Source organism: Maniola jurtina, chromosome 20 (genome assembly GCF_905333055.1).
Source record: "Maniola jurtina chromosome 20, ilManJurt1.1, whole genome shotgun sequence".
NCBI classification, from domain to species: domain Eukaryota; kingdom Metazoa; phylum Arthropoda; class Insecta; order Lepidoptera; family Nymphalidae; genus Maniola; species Maniola jurtina.
This window is the reverse complement of record NC_060048.1, coordinates 8,321,406-8,345,452: the sequence shown is the minus strand read 5'-3', so window position 1 is coordinate 8,345,452 and position 24,047 is coordinate 8,321,406. Positions and strand designations below refer to the sequence as shown.

The window sequence follows — 24,047 nt, the reverse complement described above, 5'->3', positions numbered from 1 at the left end:
AACCCTCGTAGTTTTAGTTTTAACTTTACGTAATTAATTATCACCACTATATCACCTTACAACTCGAACAATACAGACGATCAAAAGTCGTACAATAGTACCTACTTTGAATAAATGATTTTAGTTTTTTTTGTTTTTGAATATAACCAAAAGAGTAACAATTATTAGATTAATTAAGTATTTATGAGAATTTGTACGGTGTCTAAAATGTAAAAGGAAAAGCTAACAACTGACTGACTGACTGGTCTCTCAACGCAGAGCTCAAACTACCTGACGGATCGGCGTGGGCATTCAGATGGCTATTATGACGCAGGACATCCGCTATGGAAGGATTTTTGAAAATTCAACCCAGAGGAGGCAAAAAAAGAGATTGAAAGTTATGTATGTAAGTCGCGGGGATAAGGTAGTCTAACACGCCTTTGCTTTATTCTCATTTTAATAGTTTTCAAATGAAATGAAAGGGCATTGAAAGGGATTGTAATTAAAACTAGGCGACTTGTACCGATTTGCTTTCTTTCTTAGCAAAGTTATTAAGAAAACGTACATTCAAAATCCTCAAGCTATCCCCATAACAAATTTCGTTAAAAACGGTTAAAATAATGGCCCGTGAAAAGCTAGCAAACAGACAGACAGCGCATTTGTAATTTAGTATGGATTTAGTCCAATAATAAAAATATGTTATTCAACTTCTGAACTACATTAGGCAAGTGAGGTTTTCGTAACATTTGCCTACCACAGGAACTGCCATCTATAAAAGCAATACAGTAAAATCGTTATATATTTTTATGCATTCATCTTATCGGTATTTGATAACTTTTTATTGAACATCAAATGTTATCGTATAAAACATGGAAATCGCGATGGAGAGCACATCTTACGTGGATGACGTCACGGGCGTCCCGGATCTAGCCGTGCGGCCCTGTGATAACTATGTTTATGTGACGTCAAACTTTAGCGCATGCGCTCTGTCATGTAGTTATTCAATGTCGATTAAGGTGCATGAGACGGGTCTGCCCGCGAAATTCAAATTTAATTTGGTTTTTCGCAATTTGCTAGTTGTTATAATTCAGAACTGCCAATTTTTGAATATACAGTGGACCCCCGGTAATCCGGCCCCTGTCTAATCCGGCACCCCCTTTAATCCGACAAGTCTATTTTATTGTTGAACTAGCTGATGCCCGCGACTTCGTTCGCGTGGATGTAAGTTTTTTAAAAATCCCGTGGGAACACTTTAATTTTCCGGGATAAAAAGTAGCCTATGTGCTAGTCCAGGGTATTATCCATCTCCAATCTTAATTTCAGCCCAATCCGTTTAGTAGTTTTTTGCGTGAAGGAGTAACCAACATACACACACATACATATACACATACACACAAACTTTCCCCTTTATAGTATTAGTGTGATGTGATGTGATTTACTTTTGACATACATAGTGAAGTACCTATGACTTGTATTTCAGAGTAGGTATGTATAACATATAGAATCTTATCGTTGGATCTTTAATTTGTCGGATTACAAGGTACCTACTCTTTTGTAAAAAACGCCGGTCTATAGGGGTTCTTACGCAGTACTCTATAATCCGACAAATTCGATAGTCCGACACTGCCCTGCAAAACGTTTGTCGGATTACCGGGGGTCCACTGTAGTATCATTTTTGATTTCAATGTGCGACATAATAATAATTTTGTTGTGGTTTTACGAAATACCGCTGCATATATACCAACTGTGGATTTTTTCGAGACATATTCTTCATATCTCGATAACGTCATTGTTTTCGAAAAGCGGCGCGGTGGCTGATGGCTCGCCGCGATTTTTAAGTATTCGGCGCTTCCATTGTTCGTATTCTTGAAGCGTGTTCACATAAAGGTTGTTTGAAGACACTAAAGACATACGAGCCGCATTAATGCCGTGCCGGGTAGCGACGTCACCCATTGTCGATTTTTTTTACAAAGTTTCTAGGCCGCGAATTTGCCACTTTTTTAAAACTCTGTATTTCTTACTTTATCCACATAAAAGTTAGCCCTTGACTGCAATCGCACCTGGTGGTAAGTGATGATGCAGTCTAAGATGGAAGCGGGTCAACCTGGAAGGGGTACGGCAGTTTTCATTAACCCATACTCCTTTGGTTTCTACAAGGCATCACCGGAACGCTAAATCGCTTGACGGTACTGCTTTGCCGGTTGACTGGTAACTAGCCACGGGCAAAGCCTCCCACGAGACCAGACCAGAAATTAGAAATTATAAAATTCCAAACCCCTGCGGGGAATCGATCCCGGGACCTTCCACTAATAAACCACAGCACTAACAACTGCGCCAGGGAGGCTGTCAAAATTCACTTCAAAGAAGACGACATGTTTTAATAGGTAATTTCTTATTACAGAACGTTTGAGGTGGTTTAAGTGTGGATTCTCTAAATGTTTGGAATTTAGAGAATCAATGACAATGATTAAACATACAAATACAAACTATTAAAAGAGGGCAATGAACTGGCACTCCACATCAAAATATAGGCAAACCTAGTTCTGTAACATCGCAAGCGACATTTCATTTTAATTAGTAGCTAGTTTGAAGTCTGTCGAAGACTGATAAGTGATAACATCTGGCGAACTAAGCTTACCAACAAAGTGTTAAACCAGACTCCAATGATAATGTTCTTAAAGCTAATAGCACATTGCTGGATGAGCCGTAAGCAATGCTTTTAACGATACAGGAAATACATCCTAGACATTTGTTTTCTGAATTTTCAATACTGAAAAATTTGTTGCGTAGTGGCTATTCCATTAGATTGGTCAAGCAACAATGACGTACGAAATATACAACTTGAATTATTTGCAAAGGAGAATTTTCTCCTGATGATCTCACTAAAAAATATAGATAAAAAATCTCACTCATAACAAAGTCTCCTTTTGTTTTACAGTTAGGTTGAAAATTGAAATCACTGAAATTGAGCGCACTTTGACTTTGTTTAGACTTAAGTTTCAGTTAAAACAAGACAGATTTATGCCAGCGGTATAGCGCTGTCTCGTTTTAACAGTGTCTTAAGTCTGAGCAAAGTCAAAGTGCTCTCTATAGAGCTCAGCCTATATACACAAAATCTCTTGCTCTCAAAATCGTTCCGGCTAATGGAAGAAGACCCACACATGTGCGCTTATTAGATCTAAGTACAAGAAGTTTTACAGATGTGTTAATGTTATTCTCTTTTGCCAACAGAATTATCCACGAAAGTGGCTTCACAAATGAAGACTTCAAACAGTATCGGCCTGTGGTGTACAGCAACACGATTCAGTCCCTGGTGGCGATCCTGCGCGCCATGCCTAACTTGGGTATCACATATGGAAACAAAGATCGCGAGGTAATTTCAGAACCTAAGTTGGTTAGGGTTCCGTAACTGAAAGATTGCCGACGGGACACTGTTATTATAGATAGGTACTTATGGATTACTTTTTAACCCCCGACCCAAAAAGAGGGGTGTTATAAGTTTGACGTGTGTATCTGTGTATTTGTGTGTCTGTGTATCTGTGTATCTGTCTGTGGCATCGTAGCGCCTAAACGAATAAACCGATTTTAATTTACTTTTTTTTATTTAAAAGGTGGCTTGATTGAGAGTGTTCTTAGCTATAATCCAAAAAAATTGGTTCAGCCGTTTAAGAGTTATGAGCTCTTTTCTAGTTTTCTTGTAGAAAAGAAGGTTAGATAACCGTTAGGTTCATAATATTATGGCAATTGACAAATGTCAAGCTGTCAAGATGGACGTTGCCTAGATACATAATTATTTATTTGAAAATGATGTTTTGGAAAACTCACATACTTTGGATCGTAGGCGCGGAATAGTCCAAGAAAATCGGTTCAGCCGTTTGAAATTTATCAGGACTTTTCTAGTTACTATAACCTTCACTTGTGTTATAAATTTTTAATTTACACTTGTCCATTTTTCATCTATCCTTTGACAAAGATATTGCTTAGTTTCTCAAATAAATCAATAGGTGTAAAGCTTCAAACGATTGCATGTCAAGATCTTCGCGTTACGAGTATCATGTCATGATTTCTCTGAAAGTGAATGAGAATAGTTCACATTTCTCGCTATATTTAGCGTTCTATACGCGTGCAATTTGTATGCTGTTCCGAAAATGTAAAGCATTTACGACGCGCGATATAATTATAATTTACTGTCTTATCGTTCGGCTTTTTCGTGGCCGTGTCGTAAAACAATGTGATATATTATGTCTGTGGAGCGATTACAAGGAGTCATTTCTTGGATCTTTCAGTTTACTATTTTATTTTATTTAGATACAAGTTAGCCCTTGACTTTACTTGTGCTATAAGTCCTACAAACCTGCCAAATTTCATGATTCTGAAGGTTTTCTTGACAGGCACGACAGACGGACAGACAACAAAGTGATCCTATAAGGGTTCCGTTTTTCCTTTTGAGGTACGGAACCCTAAAAATACTATTTTGAATTTGAAGGCGTATACGATTATACGAGCTAGTTGCGTAAACCATAAACTATCGATTACACCCAGCCCGTTCTATAAATAATGATCGGTTCGTTAAAAATTAATCTCCGTTGCACCAAGCAACGTTTTTAGTGCCCTAACCTTTCTTCTTGATAATCTGAAATGTAAAATCGCACTAATTTTCTGCAGTATTAGTAACTAAATAATTTAAACTTAAAGACGCTTCGGTTCAATAATAATTTATAGCCTACTAAATGACCGACTACGAATGACTTTGTCCGCGGGGATATATCTTAAAAAATCCCGCGGGAACCATGGATTTTTACCGGGTAAAAGAAATCTATCTCCATAGTCCATTCCCAGCCAAACTGTCCAGTAATTTTTGCGATAAAAAATAGTTTCGAGACTAACATACGAAAATGCCATGATCTATCTGTATCTATGTCAAAGTTTGTTTTTAATTTTAATTACTTACTATACAAAAATAGTATCAGTTAAGACATCTTCGTCTGAAGTGATCACGACTTTATTTTACTTCTTCTAAAATAATAAAAATTAACTTTAATTAAGGGACACGTCTTATGTAGAGAAGAAGCAGATAATTTACCTACGCATCTTGCTTTGATGTCACAAAAAAATCGTATGGGAGTTATTTTTGTGTTAATTATCTAGACTCTAGAGCTTGAGGGAACCAAATTGGCAGGGATGGCTGCCGTTACTAAATTTTTAACGTTAAAACTACCAAAACATTTCGTTAGTTGGCTATATCCCTCAGGTATATGGCTAACTCCCGGAAGATGTTAAAATGACAACTCAATTAGACCATGTCACTAAACAGTAATATCATAGAATACTCCTGTACTCATAGAATAATCATGATATAAGCTCCCGAAAAGTCACGTATTTTCCGTAATATAACCAGTTGGAATGTAAAGGTTGATGATCTTTTCCTCACCTCACATATGTTCGTATCCCTTAATCCTATGAGATACGGTTCAGAGGCACGTGCGAACTTTCCTTTCAGTGAAGTTTAACTTTGTCTATTATTTTACGTTCTCACCGCAAAGACAGAATGACACAGAAAAGATAGAGTTCATCCATTATTTACGACGAAGAAAAGCGAAAGGTAACCGAACTCAAGAGAATATTCCCATTAGTACCATATTAATTCAGAACGTGTATTTAATTATTATGAGTAAGTAAATGAGGTACCTAACATCTGCGAATGTGAACCTAGTTTGCGGAAACCAATAGTGAACCTGCAATAGCATAGGTACCTGCAAATGCGTAGTCTGTGAGATCGTGCAGAAATCAATAGTGAACGTTTGACTATTGATCTACTTCTGTAGGTAGTATAGTACTTTTGCATATTTTAGTCCTTGTGAAAGAGGCACAACACTTCATGACTTTTTGAGGTTCCCTTTTGAGGTTTTAAGGGTTCCGTATCTCTTGAAAAAAAAAAGGAACCCTTATAGGATCACTTCGTTGTCAGTCTGTCAAGACCCGTCAAGATAATCAAAACCAATTTTCCCGTTGACCTAGAATCAGACAGGTAGGTAGATGTGCTAGTACTAGCATAAGTAAAGTGGAACATCCGAAAATTCTGAATTTGTGGTTTATGGGTACATCACAAAAACCCTAAAAAAATAATTCAGAAGTGTTATTTCTTGTACGGTGGTATGGAACCCTTTGTGTGCGAGTCTGATTAGCACTTGACCGGTATTTCACATTAAAGATGCATTTCACACCCAGTGCATTCGGCAATCAAATCACACTATCACTCATATTATAAAGGCGAAAGATTGTGTGTATGTGTGTATGTGTATGTTGGTTACTCCTTCACGCAAAAACTACTGAACGGATTTGGCTTAAATTTAGAATGGAGATAGATTATACGAGTGTCCTGGATTAGCACATAGGCTACTTTTTATCCCGAAAAATGAAAAGGTTCCTACAGGGTTTTTAAAAAACCTGTATCCACGCGAACGAAGTCGCGGGCATCAGCTATTTCAAAATATTTTTATTCAATTAGACTTTTGCAAGTACTTTTGAATCGTCAAAAGCATCGGTTCAAAGTGCCTTTCCTACCGAGAAGAACCACCAAGAAACTCGGTGGTTGCTCTTTTCAAAGATTTGATGTACAATATTATGCCATGTATAAAAGTAATTGAAATCCCGCGCATTGCTGGAGCGAGCTTCAGGTCAAATCCACGCTCTTTTATCATTTACATAATATCTTCGAGATTATAATATGCTTTTCTCAGGAGCATAGTTTAAATAGATTTTTTAAACTTGCGTAAAGGAAAATCCAAAATTGATTGCGGAATTTTGTTATAAAAGATTATACCCATTCCTAGTCCAATAATTCTTAAAACATGGATCAGTGTGTTTTGATTGAAAAACCACATTCTTTGTAGGTCTTATGTCAGGAAATCTGATTGATGAATATTTAAAATGTCTTATTTCTTAGGCACGAATACCTCATTCAAATTCCTTATCCAAACTCATTTACATCCATCCATATATAAAGTATCTAGGAATTGTACGGTCTGTGAGAACTATTGGATGTTAGTTATTCACGAGGTTGCCATTGCCATAGGCGTAATGCATACCTGCAGAACGGAGTGTTTTGTTTTCAATATTTAAGTATACCAATTTTAACCCTATATTTAAGAAGCTATTAAGCTACGAGTAAGTTTAAATTGTTATTAAAAACCGCTCCATTCGACTTCGTAGATGTGCGTCGGACCTTAGTTCTCTACTTACAAGTTATTGCTACTTTAAAATCATTATTATTTGGTGAAAACATTATTTTTCTTCATATTGATTTTCAGGCGATTTTCACTGAAAGTGTTTTTTATTAATTTTCGTACTTACAAACGTTTGCTGCATTAATTTAACTGGAAATTACGATAAATATCGATCCCGCTGATATTTCATAGCTGATTCTTCACCGAAAGTGATTTCGCACTTACAATCGTTTGCTTCATTAATTTAACGAGTTTTTCTCTTTGTAACACGCAGCGATGCGAATGTTCTCGCTCGTCACTCTTTAGCGTCTTATCTCGATAATAATTCCCCGAGATATAGAAGAAAATAAAGCGGGATTAAATAATAATTTTCAAACTGAGATTCTGCTTGTGTTTTTTCACAAGGTACGCAAGGCAAAGCTTTTTCACAAGGTGGAATGTGTTAGATAATAATATGAAACGGTTTTCACTTATTTTTTTATCTTTATTTTATGACGGGGCTTAATCACTTCGTGATTATATCGCCCCCATGAGCAAATCAACTTATATTAAATCTTAATCACTAATTTAAAAAAAGACTTAGCCACTCATAAAGATTATTTATGAGTGGTTTTCACTTATTTTTTCGTATGCTACAAGTGAGATGGTCTATCTCTACTTAGTCCCCAGTCCCCTCCTACACAGAGTAGGGCTGCGATTCACCTCGGCGGCGTTATGCAACTAACGTTAACGCGCTCTCCTCGGGGCGCGTGTAATTTCTTGAATGTCAGCTTTATTTTCTGTGTTTAAACTTTAAATAGGTTAGAAATTGTTTAGCCGGGAAAAATATGTAGAGCTCTTGCTACTTCTTACGTCAACTGTTAAATGTATTTCTCACATTTCTCAATCTATGATAGTTTCGTGCATATATTAATAATATTTGCACGCTGAAAATGAATGAAAAATAAAATTTCATCTTTTTAAGTCTGCTTTGATTTTTTTAACATGATTTAGTCAGTCAGTGAGTCAAAACTTTTTTTTGTATACCTATCTATTTAGGTTTATACTAATCTTTGTCGACGAGTTACAGGCGAAGACTGATAGCACAGTTCACGTTCCATGTAACTTGTAAAAGAACCTCGAGGCTTCACCTACTGTACTGGCAGGCGTCAAATGTAGGCGATGAAACGACAAGACATGTGGCACAGATGTCCATTCAAGATCAAACCAAGAGCTTTCCTCTCTAGTTCACTTGCTGATAGTTACTGTGCAAAAAAATCATTAAAAAAAATACGTAATATCAAAAATTGTCGAACCGATAGGATATGTATTAAAAATTACTTAGGGATTTCCTTGAAGTGTAGGTAAAACACTATCATAAAAATTATAAAAATACTGTGGTTGTCACGTTTCCATAAAAAACAGCATTGCATTTTATCGGTTGCCTCTTGCATATTTATTACGGGTACTGTTTGGCAACAAAACAATGGCGCCCTATCGGACACGCCCGAGGACGTTTAATTTGTTCTCTGTAAAATGCGGTATTGTTTTAAGAATTTTATAATTTTCAATATGTATCATACAGCACGTTCCATCGGTTTTTATTTCACAATTTACCTCAGTAGAGAGAAAAATTTATACAAAACCTGTTATTGCGATCTTCGTAATCATCATTAACTATTTGGTGAATGAGACTCCTGGAAAATTTTGTTGGCATGTTTAGGGCATGGATTAGTACTTAATTTTTAACCCACGACGCGCATGAATTGACCAACACTGCAATCTCGCTTAGACGTAGCAAGCATCCACTTAGGGAAATACATCGTTAACCCTAAGAAAGCCATAAGTATTGGCACGGAAATGGTTTGGAGACGGCCGAAGTGACATAGATTTCAAGGACCTGCACAGCTCCAAAGAAAAAAGAAGATACTACGATAATATTTCTTCTTTACCTGCTGTAACCAGGACAGCCTGCGGACTACCTACTCGATATCTTACTAGTAAATCTATGACTTTGGAGTCATTGATGTTGTCGCGATGAGTAGTTGGCGTACAGACATTGACCTGACGATGGAGCAGGCAGGCAGTCACAGTACGAAAAGTTGGTAGACGTGTTCAAGGTCAGATGTTAGAGCAGGAAAGTAGTGGGTAAGAAGGCAGGTTTATCAAAGAAAAAGAGAAGAAAGTAAGTCGTTTATTTTTGAAAGCTGTGCCCACACATCACCAGTTTTGGCAGATTTGGCTCGCCCGGCCACTTTTACATTCAGCATTAAAGCCAAAAAGTCTCAACCTGAAGAAACGCCGGAATGAACTATGTCACATATGGCACAGCCCGAAAAAAAAGGTCCCAACACTGTATACGTCTTACACAATGCACGCACCCGAAAGCATACAGCGCTGATTTTCAGCTGGACCCCCGATTCGGGGTTATCAAACGTAAATCCATACATTTCGGATATCGGGGGTGATTTAAATGTTTGATTTAAACTTGTTAATGGCTGGTTAGCAAAAAACAAACTGAAAGTGAAAATTTTATTTATTACCAACTTAGTAGTACTTAAGTACCTGCGACACAGAAACAGAATTCTGCTCGTAATTGAAATTGAATTCTATAACGTGCGGTATAAACTATTAATGGCTTGTTTCTAAGTGATATGGATTCCTTTTCGTTACAACTAGTAATTTTCCTGTTATAGAAGATTATAGGGCCGTTTATTGAAACCGATTTGTGTTAATGATAATTTCAATGTTACTGATTATTGTTTATTGTAAATAACTTGCTTGATAGATATTTAATCGACTAATGATTCGCCATAGTGTCGAATCTTAATCATAATAGTTTTTTAATCGCTATTATTTCAGTCCTTAAAATTATCTACATAATGCTTTCAAATATGAGTAGATAAAAAAGAATAATTAGGCTGCGTAGGCTTTATATTGGTGATATTTTGAAAATATTTTTGGAATAAAAAAAAACCATGGAAAAAGTTTTAAAGAGAGGAAAACTTTTGAAGATATTCAAAAAACCTTTTATTGGATTTTTCCAAGGAACATCAATTTGAGGGTTCTGCGTTCACCTATTTCAGTCCAGTTCACGATAACCCAACGTTTTCGGCGAGGTCTTTCCATGAGAGTATGCCAAACGTGGCCAAATGCCAGTAAATAACTATAGTTATAGGCCTGTACATGATCACTAAGAGCCTTGGGTAACGTATACTAATAATTATTATTATAAGATGTATTAGATATTATGTTAGTTTTGATAGTGGGACACAGAACTCAGGACTTGAGATCTTTTGCAGTGGGATTGATGCGGAAGAAGGATAACTGTATCTACTTGTAAAATGTAGCACCTTTTATGAGAGGTTAAGGCCCTTACGATATGGAAGGAGTTTAATGACGCCGTTCGCACCCTACGAATCGCTTCTGCTTATTATCTAAGAGTGAGTCAGTCATGCTGGCGCATAAATGGCGCCGGGACCTAACCCCTACATATGTATTATTTGTCACATGTTAGGCCTCATTTACACGCGAGTTTTTATAACGCCCAAAAAAGTTAAAAAAGTGTCCAAATAGAACAAACGCACACACGTGAACGCTTTTTTAACCCCCGACCCAAAAAGAGGGGTGTTATAAGTTCGACGTGTGTATCTGTGTATCTGTCTGAGGCATTGTACCTCCTAAACGAATGAACCGATTTAAATTTAGTTTTTTTTTGTTTAAAAGGTGGCTTGATCGAGAGTGTTTTTAGCTATAATCCAAGAAATCGGTTCAGCCGTTTGAAAGTTATCGACTCTTTTCTAGTTTTCTTATAGAGGTTTTTGTGTCGGGTGTTTTTTAAATTTTGAGTTATTACATTTCGAATTCCTGCTATCCGTTGCAATGCAGTCGGACACACTGCCTGGTTCAAAATTCAAATATTCTTTTTGATCTATTATTCTACGACTCCGATAAAATATATGGAGGTTGCTATACGTTACGTGAAAAATAAACAGTTGCCACCGTGCATATTCTAAAATCATAACACGGTACACCGTGTATAGTCCAGCTGAAGTGGGGTGATTACTCAGTATCTAAGCCTGAGATCTATGGAACGCACTTTGACTTTGCTCATACTTAAGACACTGTTAAAATGAGACAATGGTATACTGCTGGCATAAATCTGTCTCGTTTTAACTGAAACTTAAGTCAAAGCAAAGTCAAAGTGTTTAGATAGCTATAGATTTCAACCTAACACTGAATGATAGCCACCGAGCTTATTTTTTAATCCATTGAAGGAAAGAAAATATATTTTTTTATCACCCCGTGAAGCAGCAACGTATAACTAACCAACCTCGGTGGCTATCATTCGGTGTTAGACACTGAGTTAGCGAATTACCTAGCTTGTTATGTATGCAGTAAGCAGTAAGTATCGATCTAATTCAACGAATGGTGTGAGTAGAATTAATTTATTCTGTCTAGTGCCTAGCGATGAATCGGGCTATTGATTCCTTATCTATTCCTATAAACCATGATACCTATCATATTTATACGAAATCGTGGCTTTTCGAGTGGACGCTGCGTGTGTAAGCGCCATTATATTAGACAAGTGCCCTTGTACTTAGTACGTTTATCGTGTATGCAAGCCCTTATCGCGCGGGCAGTGAATGCAAATCCACTAGACGCTAGCTGGGCTAGCTGGAATGAATGCCGTGGCATGGGTTTAATTAATTAAAAAACCGGTCAAGTGCGAGTTGGATTTGTACACGAAGGGTTCCATAGATACCATAGAAATAACACTTTTTAATTTGCAGGCAATAGAAATTAGTACACACTATGAAAAATTCAACTATCGTATGAGACACAGCCCGCTGACAGGCAAACAGACGGACGGATAGATAGCGGAGGCTATGTAATAGGGTCACTCCCGTTGGCATACTTCTATTACAGAACCCTAAAGTCTGGGTGTTTTATCATGTACTCGTGTGTATGTTTACAGTCAGATTTGCTTTTGTTGATAAGATGATAATAATATAATTAATTAATTCATTTTAATTAAATTAAAATGTTGGAATTACCAACTTTGATACGTTATTTATAATTATAATACTATTTGGTATTGGTATTATACCAATTTAATAACCGTTTTTTCCGTATTACAATAATGTAATATTATCTAGGTATATATTATATAAAACACATAAAATGTTCTACTTGTGCTCGTTATAGACTTTAAAACCATCCAACCGATGTCATGTGTCCTAAACCGGTTTCATTCGAATTCTTAGACCACTAAAACAATACATTTGGCACATTCTTTAGTCACGCCGGGTATTCAGATAGTATCTAATAACTAATATACTTAGTACAACAATATAGTTTGTAAAATGAAATAGCGTCTATGTTTAAACTATTATGTACATACTAGGTTTACTACATATACATATAGTATGCGACAGGTTGAGATGGCAATCGGGGCGGGGGAATGCCCCGCACACCCGCACGTCACCCGTGCTATCCCGCACCGGGTTAGCGCGGCGGTTGTGCGGGAGTGCGAGGCGTTCCAACCCCGGTTGCCATATCAACCTGTCGTGTAATATAGTTATAAAGAGATTTAGAAAAGGTCCAGACGACATTCTAAAAAAACAATATATTATACAGACCTAAGCAGGTCTTATAGGCTTTACGGATATCTTGTTCTTATTAGGTTTAGCACAACAATAATACTGCAAATATTATTATGTGACTTTTTATCAACGTAGCCTTATCAGTTTTGTCAATAAACGGCTATAACGTCATTGGAATTAGGTAACTTTGTAAAACAATTCGTCACCTTATCAGTGAATTTTGTAGTTGCTTGCATACCCGGCGCCGGAGCAGTGAAATTATTCAGAAAGTTTCCATATTATGTACCTACCTTCATCCCATGCCTTCATCATGTTAAGTAACCCTACAGGGCCACTTGTGGTACCCTTTGACCCAGTATACTAGACAAGGTGTCAGGTCCAACAGGGCAGGGGAACCTCATAGTTATTGCTCTTAGTTCTCTGCGTTTATAACTACCTAACCCCTGCCACTTCAACATGGTAATCCTTAAAGGCCATTAGTGGTACTGGTATAGGTACATTTAGGCCCAGTCCTTTAGACCAGGTGTTCCAACTGGACAACTCCATATTACGCTAGTTGTCTACGACTAAAGTGACCTAACACCTGCCATTTCAGCGTGGTAATCCTACAAGGCCATTAGTGGTACTGGTACACTTTGGCCTAGTCCATTGGACTAGGTGTTCCAACTGGACAACCCCATATTGCGCTAGTTCTCTACGGCTAACATCTGCCACTTGTGGCACACTTTCTCCCAGTGTATTAGACAAATTAGCTGGCAAACAGACTATGGTAACAAGTCATCATTATTATCATCATCATGATTAACCCATCGCCGGACTACTACTGGGCACGGGTCTCCTCTCAGAATGAAAAGGGTTAAGGCCATAACTTTCAGTCTTAGGCAGGTCCAGTGCGGATAGGCAGACTAAATACACCCTTTGAGAACATTGTGGAGAACTCTCAGATATGCAGGTTTGCTCGCGACGTTTTCCTTCACCGTTAAAGCAAGTAATATTTAGTTGCTTAAAACGCACATATCTCCGAAAAATTAGAGGTGCCAGGGATCAAACTTTCGACCTCCCTGATAAAAATCGACGTCTTAACCACTAGGCTACCACCGATTTTATAGACACAAGTAAACGATGGAAATGTTGTTACAGAGCGACGGTAAAATGGTGTTCGACGTAATCCAACGGATGGAGGATACGGAACCATTCAGTGAGGAGTTGCTTGCGGCGATGAAGAGGCTGTGGGCGGACGCGGGCGTGCAAGAGTGCTTCGGCCGTTCCAACGAGTACCAGCTCAACGACTCTGCTAAATAGTGAGTTCACTGTTTTTTTTTTTTTTTTAATATCTATCCGCGTGAATTTAGGGGGTTTAAAAATCCCATAGGAACTGTTTGATTTGCCGGGATAAAAAGTTGCCTATGTCAATTTACGGGGCGCAAGCAACCTCTGTACCAAATTTCATATAAAACGGATGGGTCTTTAAAAATCTCTTTGTTTATCTTATGTAAGCTATCTCAGTACGCTTCAAAATCGGTTAAGCTGTTTGGACGTGAAAAGCTAGCAGACAAACAGAAAGACAGACTTTCGAATTTAATAATATTAGTATGGATTGTATTTTTAATCTTTGGTTAGCTGTGACAAAAATATAGTATAATTAAAAATATGTAGTAGTATAGTATAGTTAAGGACCTGGAGAGTGACATAGGCTACTTTTTATCCCAGAAATAAAGTTTCCGCGGGATTTTTCGTAACCTGAATTCGCGGACTGATCGTCTAGTTACTTACCCATGATGAATTTATTTAAACTCTAATAATTACTTAATTTATTGAAATTTTAAGTAAGCAATTGTATTTGGCTATTTGGTACATAACTTTACAACACTAAGTAGCTACAAACATAATTTACAAGACACTAATGAATACTCGTAAGAGCTCAAACTACTGAGGACTTTTTTTTTGTCTTAGTGTGTATGAGCGTTAAGTTAATCTATGTTAATCGGTCTGTTTTCTCGAATGAAGTGTAAACTTCAATGGTTCATTTGGCACATAAGTCGGTGTCACGCTATAAGTTAGCTCTCCATGCCTCCAAGTCACGTTATATTTGTAGAATACCTGAAAAGAAAAGTTTTATGTAAGTAGAAATATTTTTACCACATGCTTCCTAGGTATATGATATAAAAGTTCAAACCTTTTATGATTCCATAAATTAATTTTTAAGCCTCAATATATCTCAAAGCTATATTGAACAGCTAAAATTTTCATATTTATCGCATTGTCACATCCAATTTAGTAAAAACTTCACTGATTCTTTTTTGAGTGTAAAATAAAGTAAAAAATATCGGTCGAGAGCGAATCGGACTTGCATACTTTTTTTTGCAGGCTTTTATAATTTTTTTTTTTGTGATATAACCACAAATTCAGGTTTTTCCGATTTTTCTCTTTACTCGTTCTATAAGACCTACCTATCTGCCTAATTTCATGAGTCTAGGTCAACAGAAGTATCACATAGATTTCTATTACCTACGAGTACGTGGATACCGTGAATTCCATAACTACAGTAGAAATTCATCCTGGAATAAAAGAAATATTCCAAAAGGAAAAAATAATGTAGTAGGGTACATTATGCATATTTCTTTGTACGTACTTCGTCGCGAATAAAGAAAAATCCACTGTAGTAAGAATATTTTTATACCTTTGTTGGCTTTGCTTTACCCTATAGTATTCATTCCGGGCGAAAACACCTTGCTGCGATCCTACAGCACAATGTACCCCGGTTCTAAAGGCCTCATTAAAATCTGTTCTGTTATTTTTTTTACCTGATTCATAGAAACGACCAGGAAATTGTGCTAGAGACTTTTTAATTATAATTCTGATTCAAAAATCCTTTTTATAACTTTTCCTCTCTAACTACTCTAGTCAACGTTATAAACTGAAATCGTAGTTAAAACTTCGTGGATTTTTTTATTTTCGCCTATCTGTGGTCTTAACCTTTGATTTTTCTTACGTTTGTCTGTGGTCTCTTGTGTCCGTACTCTGTACAGAACACGAAAATACAATTATTATTTTATTGGGGGTTTTACCATTTGAAAATTAAAATTTATTTAGTAAACCACGTAGAAATCGTAATCGTAAGAAATATTGAGAAATAGATCTAACTAACAAGTGTAAATTAAAAATTTATAACACCCCCGACGATCCAAAGTATTTGAGTTTTCCAAAACATCATTTTCAAATAAATAATTATGTATTTAGGCAACGTCCATCTTGACAGCTTGACATTTGTCTATTGACATAATATTATGAACCTAACGGTTATCTAACCTTCTTTTCTACAAGAAAACTAGAAAAGAGCTGATAACTCTTAAACGGCTGAACCAATTTTTTTAGATTATAGCTAAGAACACTCTCGATCAAGCCACCTTTCTAACAAAAAAAACTAAATTAAAATCGGTTCATTCGTTTAGGCGCTACGATGCCACAGACAGATACACAGATACACAGACACACAGATACACACGTCAAACTTATAACACCCCTCTTTTTGGGTCGGGGGTTAAAGAGTCTAACACTGGAATTCATAGTCAAGATCTAGGGACTTCTTTAGGGGACCATTCAGATAACATGTGTAATATTCAACCTTTATGCAATACATTGACGAAACGTGGTTAAAGACACCCCTATATTGACTATGAATTCCAGTTTAGAAGAGAGCGAATTTAATGGAGTTCTTATTTTTCCCTTGCGCTAACAACAATCTACAGTTTACTAATTATTCATTATTAATTAAAGTAGGTTAATTCTAATCTGACCGGATAATAAATAGTCCCTAATTAAATACCTGGACCATGCCAAGGAGGGTGGGTCGGTCATACATTTTAAATCCCGTTACCTTAGCTAACAAAAGCTGCAGCTCCGCTTCAGCGAATCTCTTCCCAATACACATTCGGCGTCCGAATCCGAATGGTAGAGATGCAAACGGATGAATTCCAATTTCCTTTTGCTTGCTCCACACAGACAATGCCTTTGCATGTTCGCAGATCGGTCCGTTTGGTTTCCCCCGTATTTGCATAGTGTGATCACAGTCTTTGGCAAACTGTTTGGCAAATTCCTCCTCTCCAATAACGTTGCTATTGTCTCTCATCCAACGTTCTGGAACATATTCGTGTGGCGATGGAAAGTATCTCTCTTCGTTTGACATGATGTAGTGTGGAAAGACGACGTGTGACTGCAAAATGTTAACAAAGAAATGTTCTAATGTAATTGTTCTTACTAGTTACGCTTTTTTAGAAACAGTTTGTAAGAAAGTATAGAACAGATCGAGAATGTTATTTATGTAATTATTTATGATCTTTTTTGCACTAGGGAAACGTTTAAAAAAACGGAACTGCAGCATGTCTTGTGACCAATAAAACATGACTAAGAAACTGCTCTGAAATGACTAGCTATGTAACGCAAAGAACACATCGGTCTTTGAATTTTGAGGAAAACTGTTATACACAGTTTATACAAGCAACTTTAAAGTTACCTGAACCCAAATGTACATAATTATGTCTATACGAAAAAATACGGCTTTGGTTTTGAAAATAAAGATTTTTCTGATTTTTCTGTTAGACTTTAGATGTAATTATAAAATATGTAAATATTTACCCCTTTAGGTACTTGATATCCTGATATAATCGCATCTGATTGTATTGAGCGTCCATTGCCCAAGATTACTGGTTTGATACTGAAACATAAAAAAATATGTATTAGCGATAGTAGATAATGTATTAGCAATTTAATTTGACACATTTATTCTCAAAACGAGTTGTACGTTGTATAACTGATAATGATGACGTAAACTTTGTAAAACTGGTACTGAAAATTGTAACGATAAAATAACACTTTAGTGATCCTTCAGTGAGTAAATATTCCGAATTGAATATGGTAAGAGTTAACACCTACGCTTAGAAAGTATCTACTTAGTATTTAATTGTTGCTTCGATTTAGAAAATACTGCACTAAACTCGTTACACACTATTATGCACATTCTCGTAGTAGTTATGAACAATTTTCGCATTAAATCCGATTTCGGTTGGGACAACAAACATTTTACTTGCCACTACTATATTACCCTATTATAAAAATATCTCTTAATGCTGATGCTGATAGATTAAGATTTGTGTATAAATCCATGCGCCTGCGTTACTTTAAAACTACACGTTTTTAAAGAAATCTAACTAACCACAACACATTGAAACAAAAGTGAAATCCAAAATCTCGATTTTTCAATAATAATAAGCGTTTAGCAGTTTTTTTTATGTGACCTAAACGACGAAATATAATGTGACACTAATGTCGTCATAGGTAACAGAAGTTATCAAGAAATAAGGTCCTTTGTAAAATATCCTCGAACATACAAAGGATCTGTTTTTCTCGCAGAATTCCATTTGATGGCAGTTGTAACTCTGCTAATTTTTGGATAATGCCATTTTTGTTTTCAATGTGTGTGATATTAGTTTCTAGAACGTGTCTACTTTCATTGAGTGATTGGTTAGTGTTTAAAATTGAAATGAGAACCAAACTACGCTATGAATGAACATACTCATTATTTCGGATTTCTGTATAACAATTTGAAAAACAATGTTGTAAAGTCAATATCTCATATGCGGTAACATAAATAAAATGAGAATCTAAGCCAGTACTGAATAAAATATAACACGTAGCACGACGTTCTATCCACCTAAATACATCTGCATTGCTTCTACACAGTGGTGCAACATAAATAAGAAACCGCTTTAACCGCAAAGTGTCTTGTCGGTATGAGTTACACTGCATACAAAGCAACTTAATACTCTACACTAGGGATCAAAAGAAACGACTACGTAATTTACATTCATCTCTGTATGTCAGCTACTCGATTTAGCACTTATGTTCTACTGAACTGCTTTATTCACCGATAAAAACTTTTAGTTTCAATTGATACTCCAAACTCTGATATGTGTGGTTTGTCTATGATTATAGCTGTTATCGTATATTTGAAATGAATTAGTTGCGGCGTCATTAACATGATTCATTCTAAATCATTATCATTATAATCTCAGTCATCAGTCTCTTCAGAACTTCAAGAACTTACCGCAAGGCTTCTTTGATACAAGCTCGCAAATATGGCAACTTATCCAGATCCTTGCTATTAAGACTTCTGCCAACAGGAAGATTTTCGTCCAGTTCCTTTTGCAACTTTTGTTGTGCTCTTGAATTTTTCGCCAGTAAATACATAGTGCTTGCCGCAGCCGCTGCAGTAGTATCAACTCCCACTAGCAACAAGTCTAAAGCTAATATAGTTGCAACCTTTTCTCCGGATTTTTTGGCTATTTCAGCGCAAACTCCTTTGTCAGTTAGTCTCTTCAAACACAGACTTCTAAAGGAATCTAATGCATTGATATAGTTTTTGTAAGCTGGAGTTGAATAAAGTCTCCACAAGGGAGCTGATAGTTCAAGTTCGGGAACGCTATGGAAAAATCCGTGAATACTTTTAATTATTTCCTTGGCATCTGCATCGTGCTCTTTCAAACATCCTAGTCTTGTTCCTAAAGCCCAGGCACCTACAGCTGAAAAAATAACATATTTAGAAAAAAATCTTGACGTATAGTTGAGTATTGATTTATTTATTGCACAAATACTTACATTCCAGAGCCCATTTGTATAATTCCATCAGAAAATCATTTGGCATTTCCCTGTTCTCGTCTACAATGTTCTCCATCCTGTAAAATTGATTGAAAACTTTTAATTAGGGCTATCTGCGTGATTTATTTTTACTCCAATATTTAGAACCTTCCAGCTACTTATGAGAAATAAACGATGTCCTTTAGTCCGAATACATACTTTTCAAGATCTGAATGTTAGCTGCAAACTTTTTATCGAGTAGTGAATAGACAATGTTTTCGACCGTACGAGATTTTCAATAAGTAATAGAAGCTACTGATTGAAATTCTCAAAGGTCGCGTGCTGTTATGCCAAATGCAAAGCGGTTGAAGCCCATTTAATCGGAACGTTACTTTTTCATTGAATGAGATTGTTGTTTCCCGCAATGACTCAGAACGGAGCATGCAAAACAAACACTCAGACGCCGTCGCTGTTAGAAACGGATGTGGTCATTAAACCGTGATTCTACAGTCTGCCTACATTTGTAACTAGTCTACGAGACCGTAACTTTGCACATGTAGAAACTGCCCACTTTGATTGTCATCTTAGTGCATTGTTGATAACAGCATATAAGATAAAGACACTAATGGCGAACAGTGAACTATAGCATGACACTTTCCAACAAAATGTCCAAAATTGAGAATATTTAATCGTATTTAAAAATAAATTAAAGTTAAAAAAAAACCTAGGATTATCTACTACTTATACACAAGATATTAAAGCTGCTTCAATAAGCAATAATAATAATAAAACAACTTGCGTATTTGCACGTAAGGTTTTTGCTAAAGGGGCAAAATTTTTGAAGGCAGCTTTTTGATATTTAAACTACTTTTCATACTTTTATTGGTTGTGATAAGTATCTACTGGATATGGTATGGACTTATATACCGTATTAAAATGACCTCAAATAGATGTTCTAGAATTTAAATGGAGCAAATTAGAGTACATCAAGCTGGTAAGCCGACACCGATTGACCAGGTCGACGCCTAGAAGTACCTAGTTGTAGACTATTTGACCATGAGGTTAGAATTGGTCCAACTCGGGAATTTGCATTTGTTCTGAGTTGAGCAGTTTAATGCATGTCCGATTTTTAATAGCTTATTTTTTGTTCCGTATCACCATTTTTTGATCTACTTCCACCTTTTGAATTCATATTTTGGAACGCGATAGGTTCTCGATAACCCGGTATCAAGTGCTGCCTAACGATGTCTTCGATTTGAAGTCAAATCTGAAGTCAAAATTTATGCAATTTTGCATTTTGAGAACTTTTTAACCTGTGATAGATATCTTGTTACTTTTATATTCATTTGAAAATGGCGAGAGATCTTGAATGATTTGTCAAAACGGAAAACTGGCTTATCTCGGATACCCTTATCAAAAATGTATAGCTAAGTCTAAAAGGACGTAAGGACCAAATTACCTTTTGATGCAAGTTTAATATTTGTACCAGGGATACATACATTTAATCATTGTAGTAGGTACTCAGATTTGACCTTAAAGTGCAAGCTTTTCAATGTTTTGTAATATTGACTGCTAATTTGATCTAATGATTTATAATATTTAGCTGCTTAATTCATTTGCAAAAAATTGCTTTCTATTATTGTAAATTATCCTGAATTAGTAGCTTAATTAAGTACTAATTATACACTGTAGTATTCATTGAAAAGCTTCACACTGGCTATTAAAATTATTACGCATTTGTTCAGTTGCCAAGAGCTCAAGATAACAAAGAATAACGACACATTCATATGCTAATCGAAATCCAATATGTGATTAGCGAGTGAAAGGTTAAGATCACGAAAGGAGAAAAAAATACAAAAATTGTACTTACTGATACTAATTTTTGAAACTTAGAGAGATTTCTTCTGCTATATCTACGTACAAAAGTAATACTAATAACTACTCTATAACAAAGAAGAACTATGTAATTAATAGAACGTATTCATTATGAACACTAAGTGAATTGCTATCTCTTATCGCTCACCTGTCAAGAAAGTCTATAGCAACGCCGTCAAGCGATGGTACAGCAGCCCTCGCCGCTTCTGGTGCCACAAGAGCTTTGGACACTTTAGACCGAAACTTTGACCATGGCATGCCGTGCCTGTTAAAAATAAATTCAATTCTCACAAAAATGCTATAACCTCTAATTACAATCTAATTACAATGTACATACATACTATAAAAGAATCTACTTAAATACTTACACGCCTATTAGTCCAGGTTCATTGCCAAAAAAATCCTTTCGTAATTCCTGTTTGTAATGCCTGAGGCATGGTGCGACTGCTCTGTATGGCATAGCATCTTCGCGCCTGTAAATTTTCGCGGTCTCCTCGGCACAAAATGGGAATACTAAATCGGGATGTCCAAATAGCTTAGCAACTTTAGCAGCGCCACCCGCGCCTGCTAATGCCCTTAAATTCCATAACGTGATGTCCAAATTACGCGTCCTCCATGGCTTTTGTCCGATAGCAAAACGCCAGGAGTTCCCTAGTAAAGGAAGTGGCCTAGGGCCTGGAATGGTCGCGAAACACCTTGCACTTGTCATCGCGTGCACAATACTGATGGTCCTTCCAGCCCCTGGAGATGTAGCGTGAAGGAAGTGGGGCGACCACGTTACGTTTTCAGCAATTTCGTAATACCTGTCCAAGTAGGTACAGTTTGAACAATAGGTACAACTTATTAATTTCCTTTGCTCCTATTACCCATTGGCTCAGAACATACTCGTAGTGTATATTTAATAACAATTGCCTACTATGTATTGTGTTACGTATAAGCATGTTTCTTTACATTATTATGAATTATGTATAATTCCAGTATTTTAAACATTGACCTTAAAATTAATCTTTTTAATAGTAGAGGTAATTCAAATTTTCCTTCCTTATTCAGTACAGTGTTTTTGTATTTTGCTACATTAGAAACGTTACATTACAACTCGATAATGGTTGTTACATGCCCTATTGTTTATTATTTGGAAGACTTAAGTGTCTTAACTTTCGCATAGATATTTAGCATGGGATATTACAAATCGTCCCTTCCACTGCATGCAATAGTTTACTGGTAGGGTTTATTAGTATGTGTATGTTAATAGTTGTAACTCATCCGCTGAAACTGTAAGTAAATCTTCAAATAAGGCGTGTTTATCTTTGAGCTAAGATAGGTGTGCTCGTAGCTCGCTCATATTCGTGCTGCTCAGTTGCCAATTGAATAAAATGACGTCACAGATAAATGTGATGTGTCCAATTAGTGGTTCCCTCAATGGGAGTTGGGTGCGGTGCGCTCGCGCCGATTGACTCGTCCGGCCTTTGGGAACACATTCGTACCATATTTGCACTTCTTCCGCAATCGTTCCCTTTAAGCCTTATTTGTTGCAGCAGTTCAGATTTCAGAGGCGCCAGAGGAAGTCAGATTTCATCTAATGAAGAAAACGCATCGTTCAAATTTGCAGATTTCAGTTTCGTCATGCGCTAAATAAGCCACGGACAATATTTACTGTTTATATTGGCACTGTAAAACAGAAGCAAGTTGTAACATTTATTTAGACTTCACACTCAATATTAAGACATATTATGTAATGTGGTTTTTATGTAGTCTCACGGTATAATTTTGTTATCCTGCAAAATCTGAAACATGATAGGAATAGTCCTTTTGCATCGGAAACTCGGTCGCCGGATGCAGTTGCAGACTCATAAGGAACTCTCTGTTCTCTTATCCTCTCATCTTCGGTTTAATAACGTCTGATTGCACCAGAGCATTTCCTCCATGAATACATTATCCAACCACGAGCGATTGCGATTTACTACACCACTTTGTGTGTTACGGTCGACGAGTACTCAAATGCTCGGAAAATTGCTACTTTATGTCATCCATCCCATGATGCACGTAATAGGTATTGTATTACGAAAACACTCGATACATTGGTAATAGGTACTTTCGACTTTTGCTGCACGTACCTATTTGTCACCTATATTATAAACTACTTCAAGATTACCTGTGTTACCATGTTTCAATCGAAATGTTATTAGATCTATTGCAGTAGTGTTTATTTTCAAATATCATTTTACGTTCATTGATTGTACTCATAGATCATGTTCAACATTATTTACAACAGTTTAAGTTTAATAATCTATTAAGATAAGTTGGCTGACAGTATTTAAATTAACTTATCTCGTTACATTTCATACTCTCAATAAGCATGTTCGATTGAAAGAGATTTTTCATATGATAACTTCAATATAAAGTCAGTTCTTTCCTTATACAATTTCCAAAATTTCCAAAATCGCCTAAAACACTTTTACACGAGTGTTAGATATATAGTACCTCGCATGGGTGTCAGCGATTCAGATAATGCGGGTTATGCATCTACTCGTAGCTACACAGGTTGTCGGGGGGTTGACAGATTTATGCCACTATCTAAGCCCACTCGGATTTTGGTGCCTCTTTATACCGCCTAGAGCACTACGCTATTGCGGTAACAATTTTTCGACTACAAAGACTTATTACACTTATTATTCTCTTCATTCTTATAAATTGCGTTAAAATGAGTCTACCTTCGGACTTATTGAATACTCATTAGATACATATTCTG

The 24,047-nt window shown here is 36.4% G+C and overlaps 2 protein-coding genes across 3 annotated transcripts in view; one reads left to right on the top strand and one right to left on the bottom strand.

Annotated features, from left to right (window-relative positions):
- LOC123875966 (guanine nucleotide-binding protein G(o) subunit alpha) overlaps positions 1 to 24,047 on the top strand; it is a 57,177-nt gene that overhangs the window by 14,905 nt on the left and 18,225 nt on the right. For both annotated transcript variants that reach the window (XM_045922104.1, XM_045922103.1), the window contains exons 3-4: positions 3,211 to 3,352; positions 13,931 to 14,091. In XM_045922104.1, the coding sequence (XP_045778060.1) occupies positions 3,211 to 3,352; positions 13,931 to 14,091 (303 nt within the window). The remainder of the gene's footprint in view (positions 1 to 3,210; positions 3,353 to 13,930; positions 14,092 to 24,047) is intronic.
- Positions 14,585 to 23,275, bottom strand: LOC123875961 (probable cytochrome P450 49a1). The gene is made up of 7 exons (XM_045922092.1): positions 21,667 to 23,275; positions 21,447 to 21,563; positions 19,445 to 19,521; positions 18,894 to 19,368; positions 17,426 to 17,504; positions 16,668 to 17,003; positions 14,585 to 14,890 (listed from the first exon to the last, which is right to left on the bottom strand). Exons 1-7 carry the CDS (start codon positions 22,005 to 22,007, stop codon positions 14,771 to 14,773), a joined length of 1,545 nt encoding a protein of 514 aa, XP_045778048.1. The 5' UTR covers positions 22,008 to 23,275; the 3' UTR covers positions 14,585 to 14,770.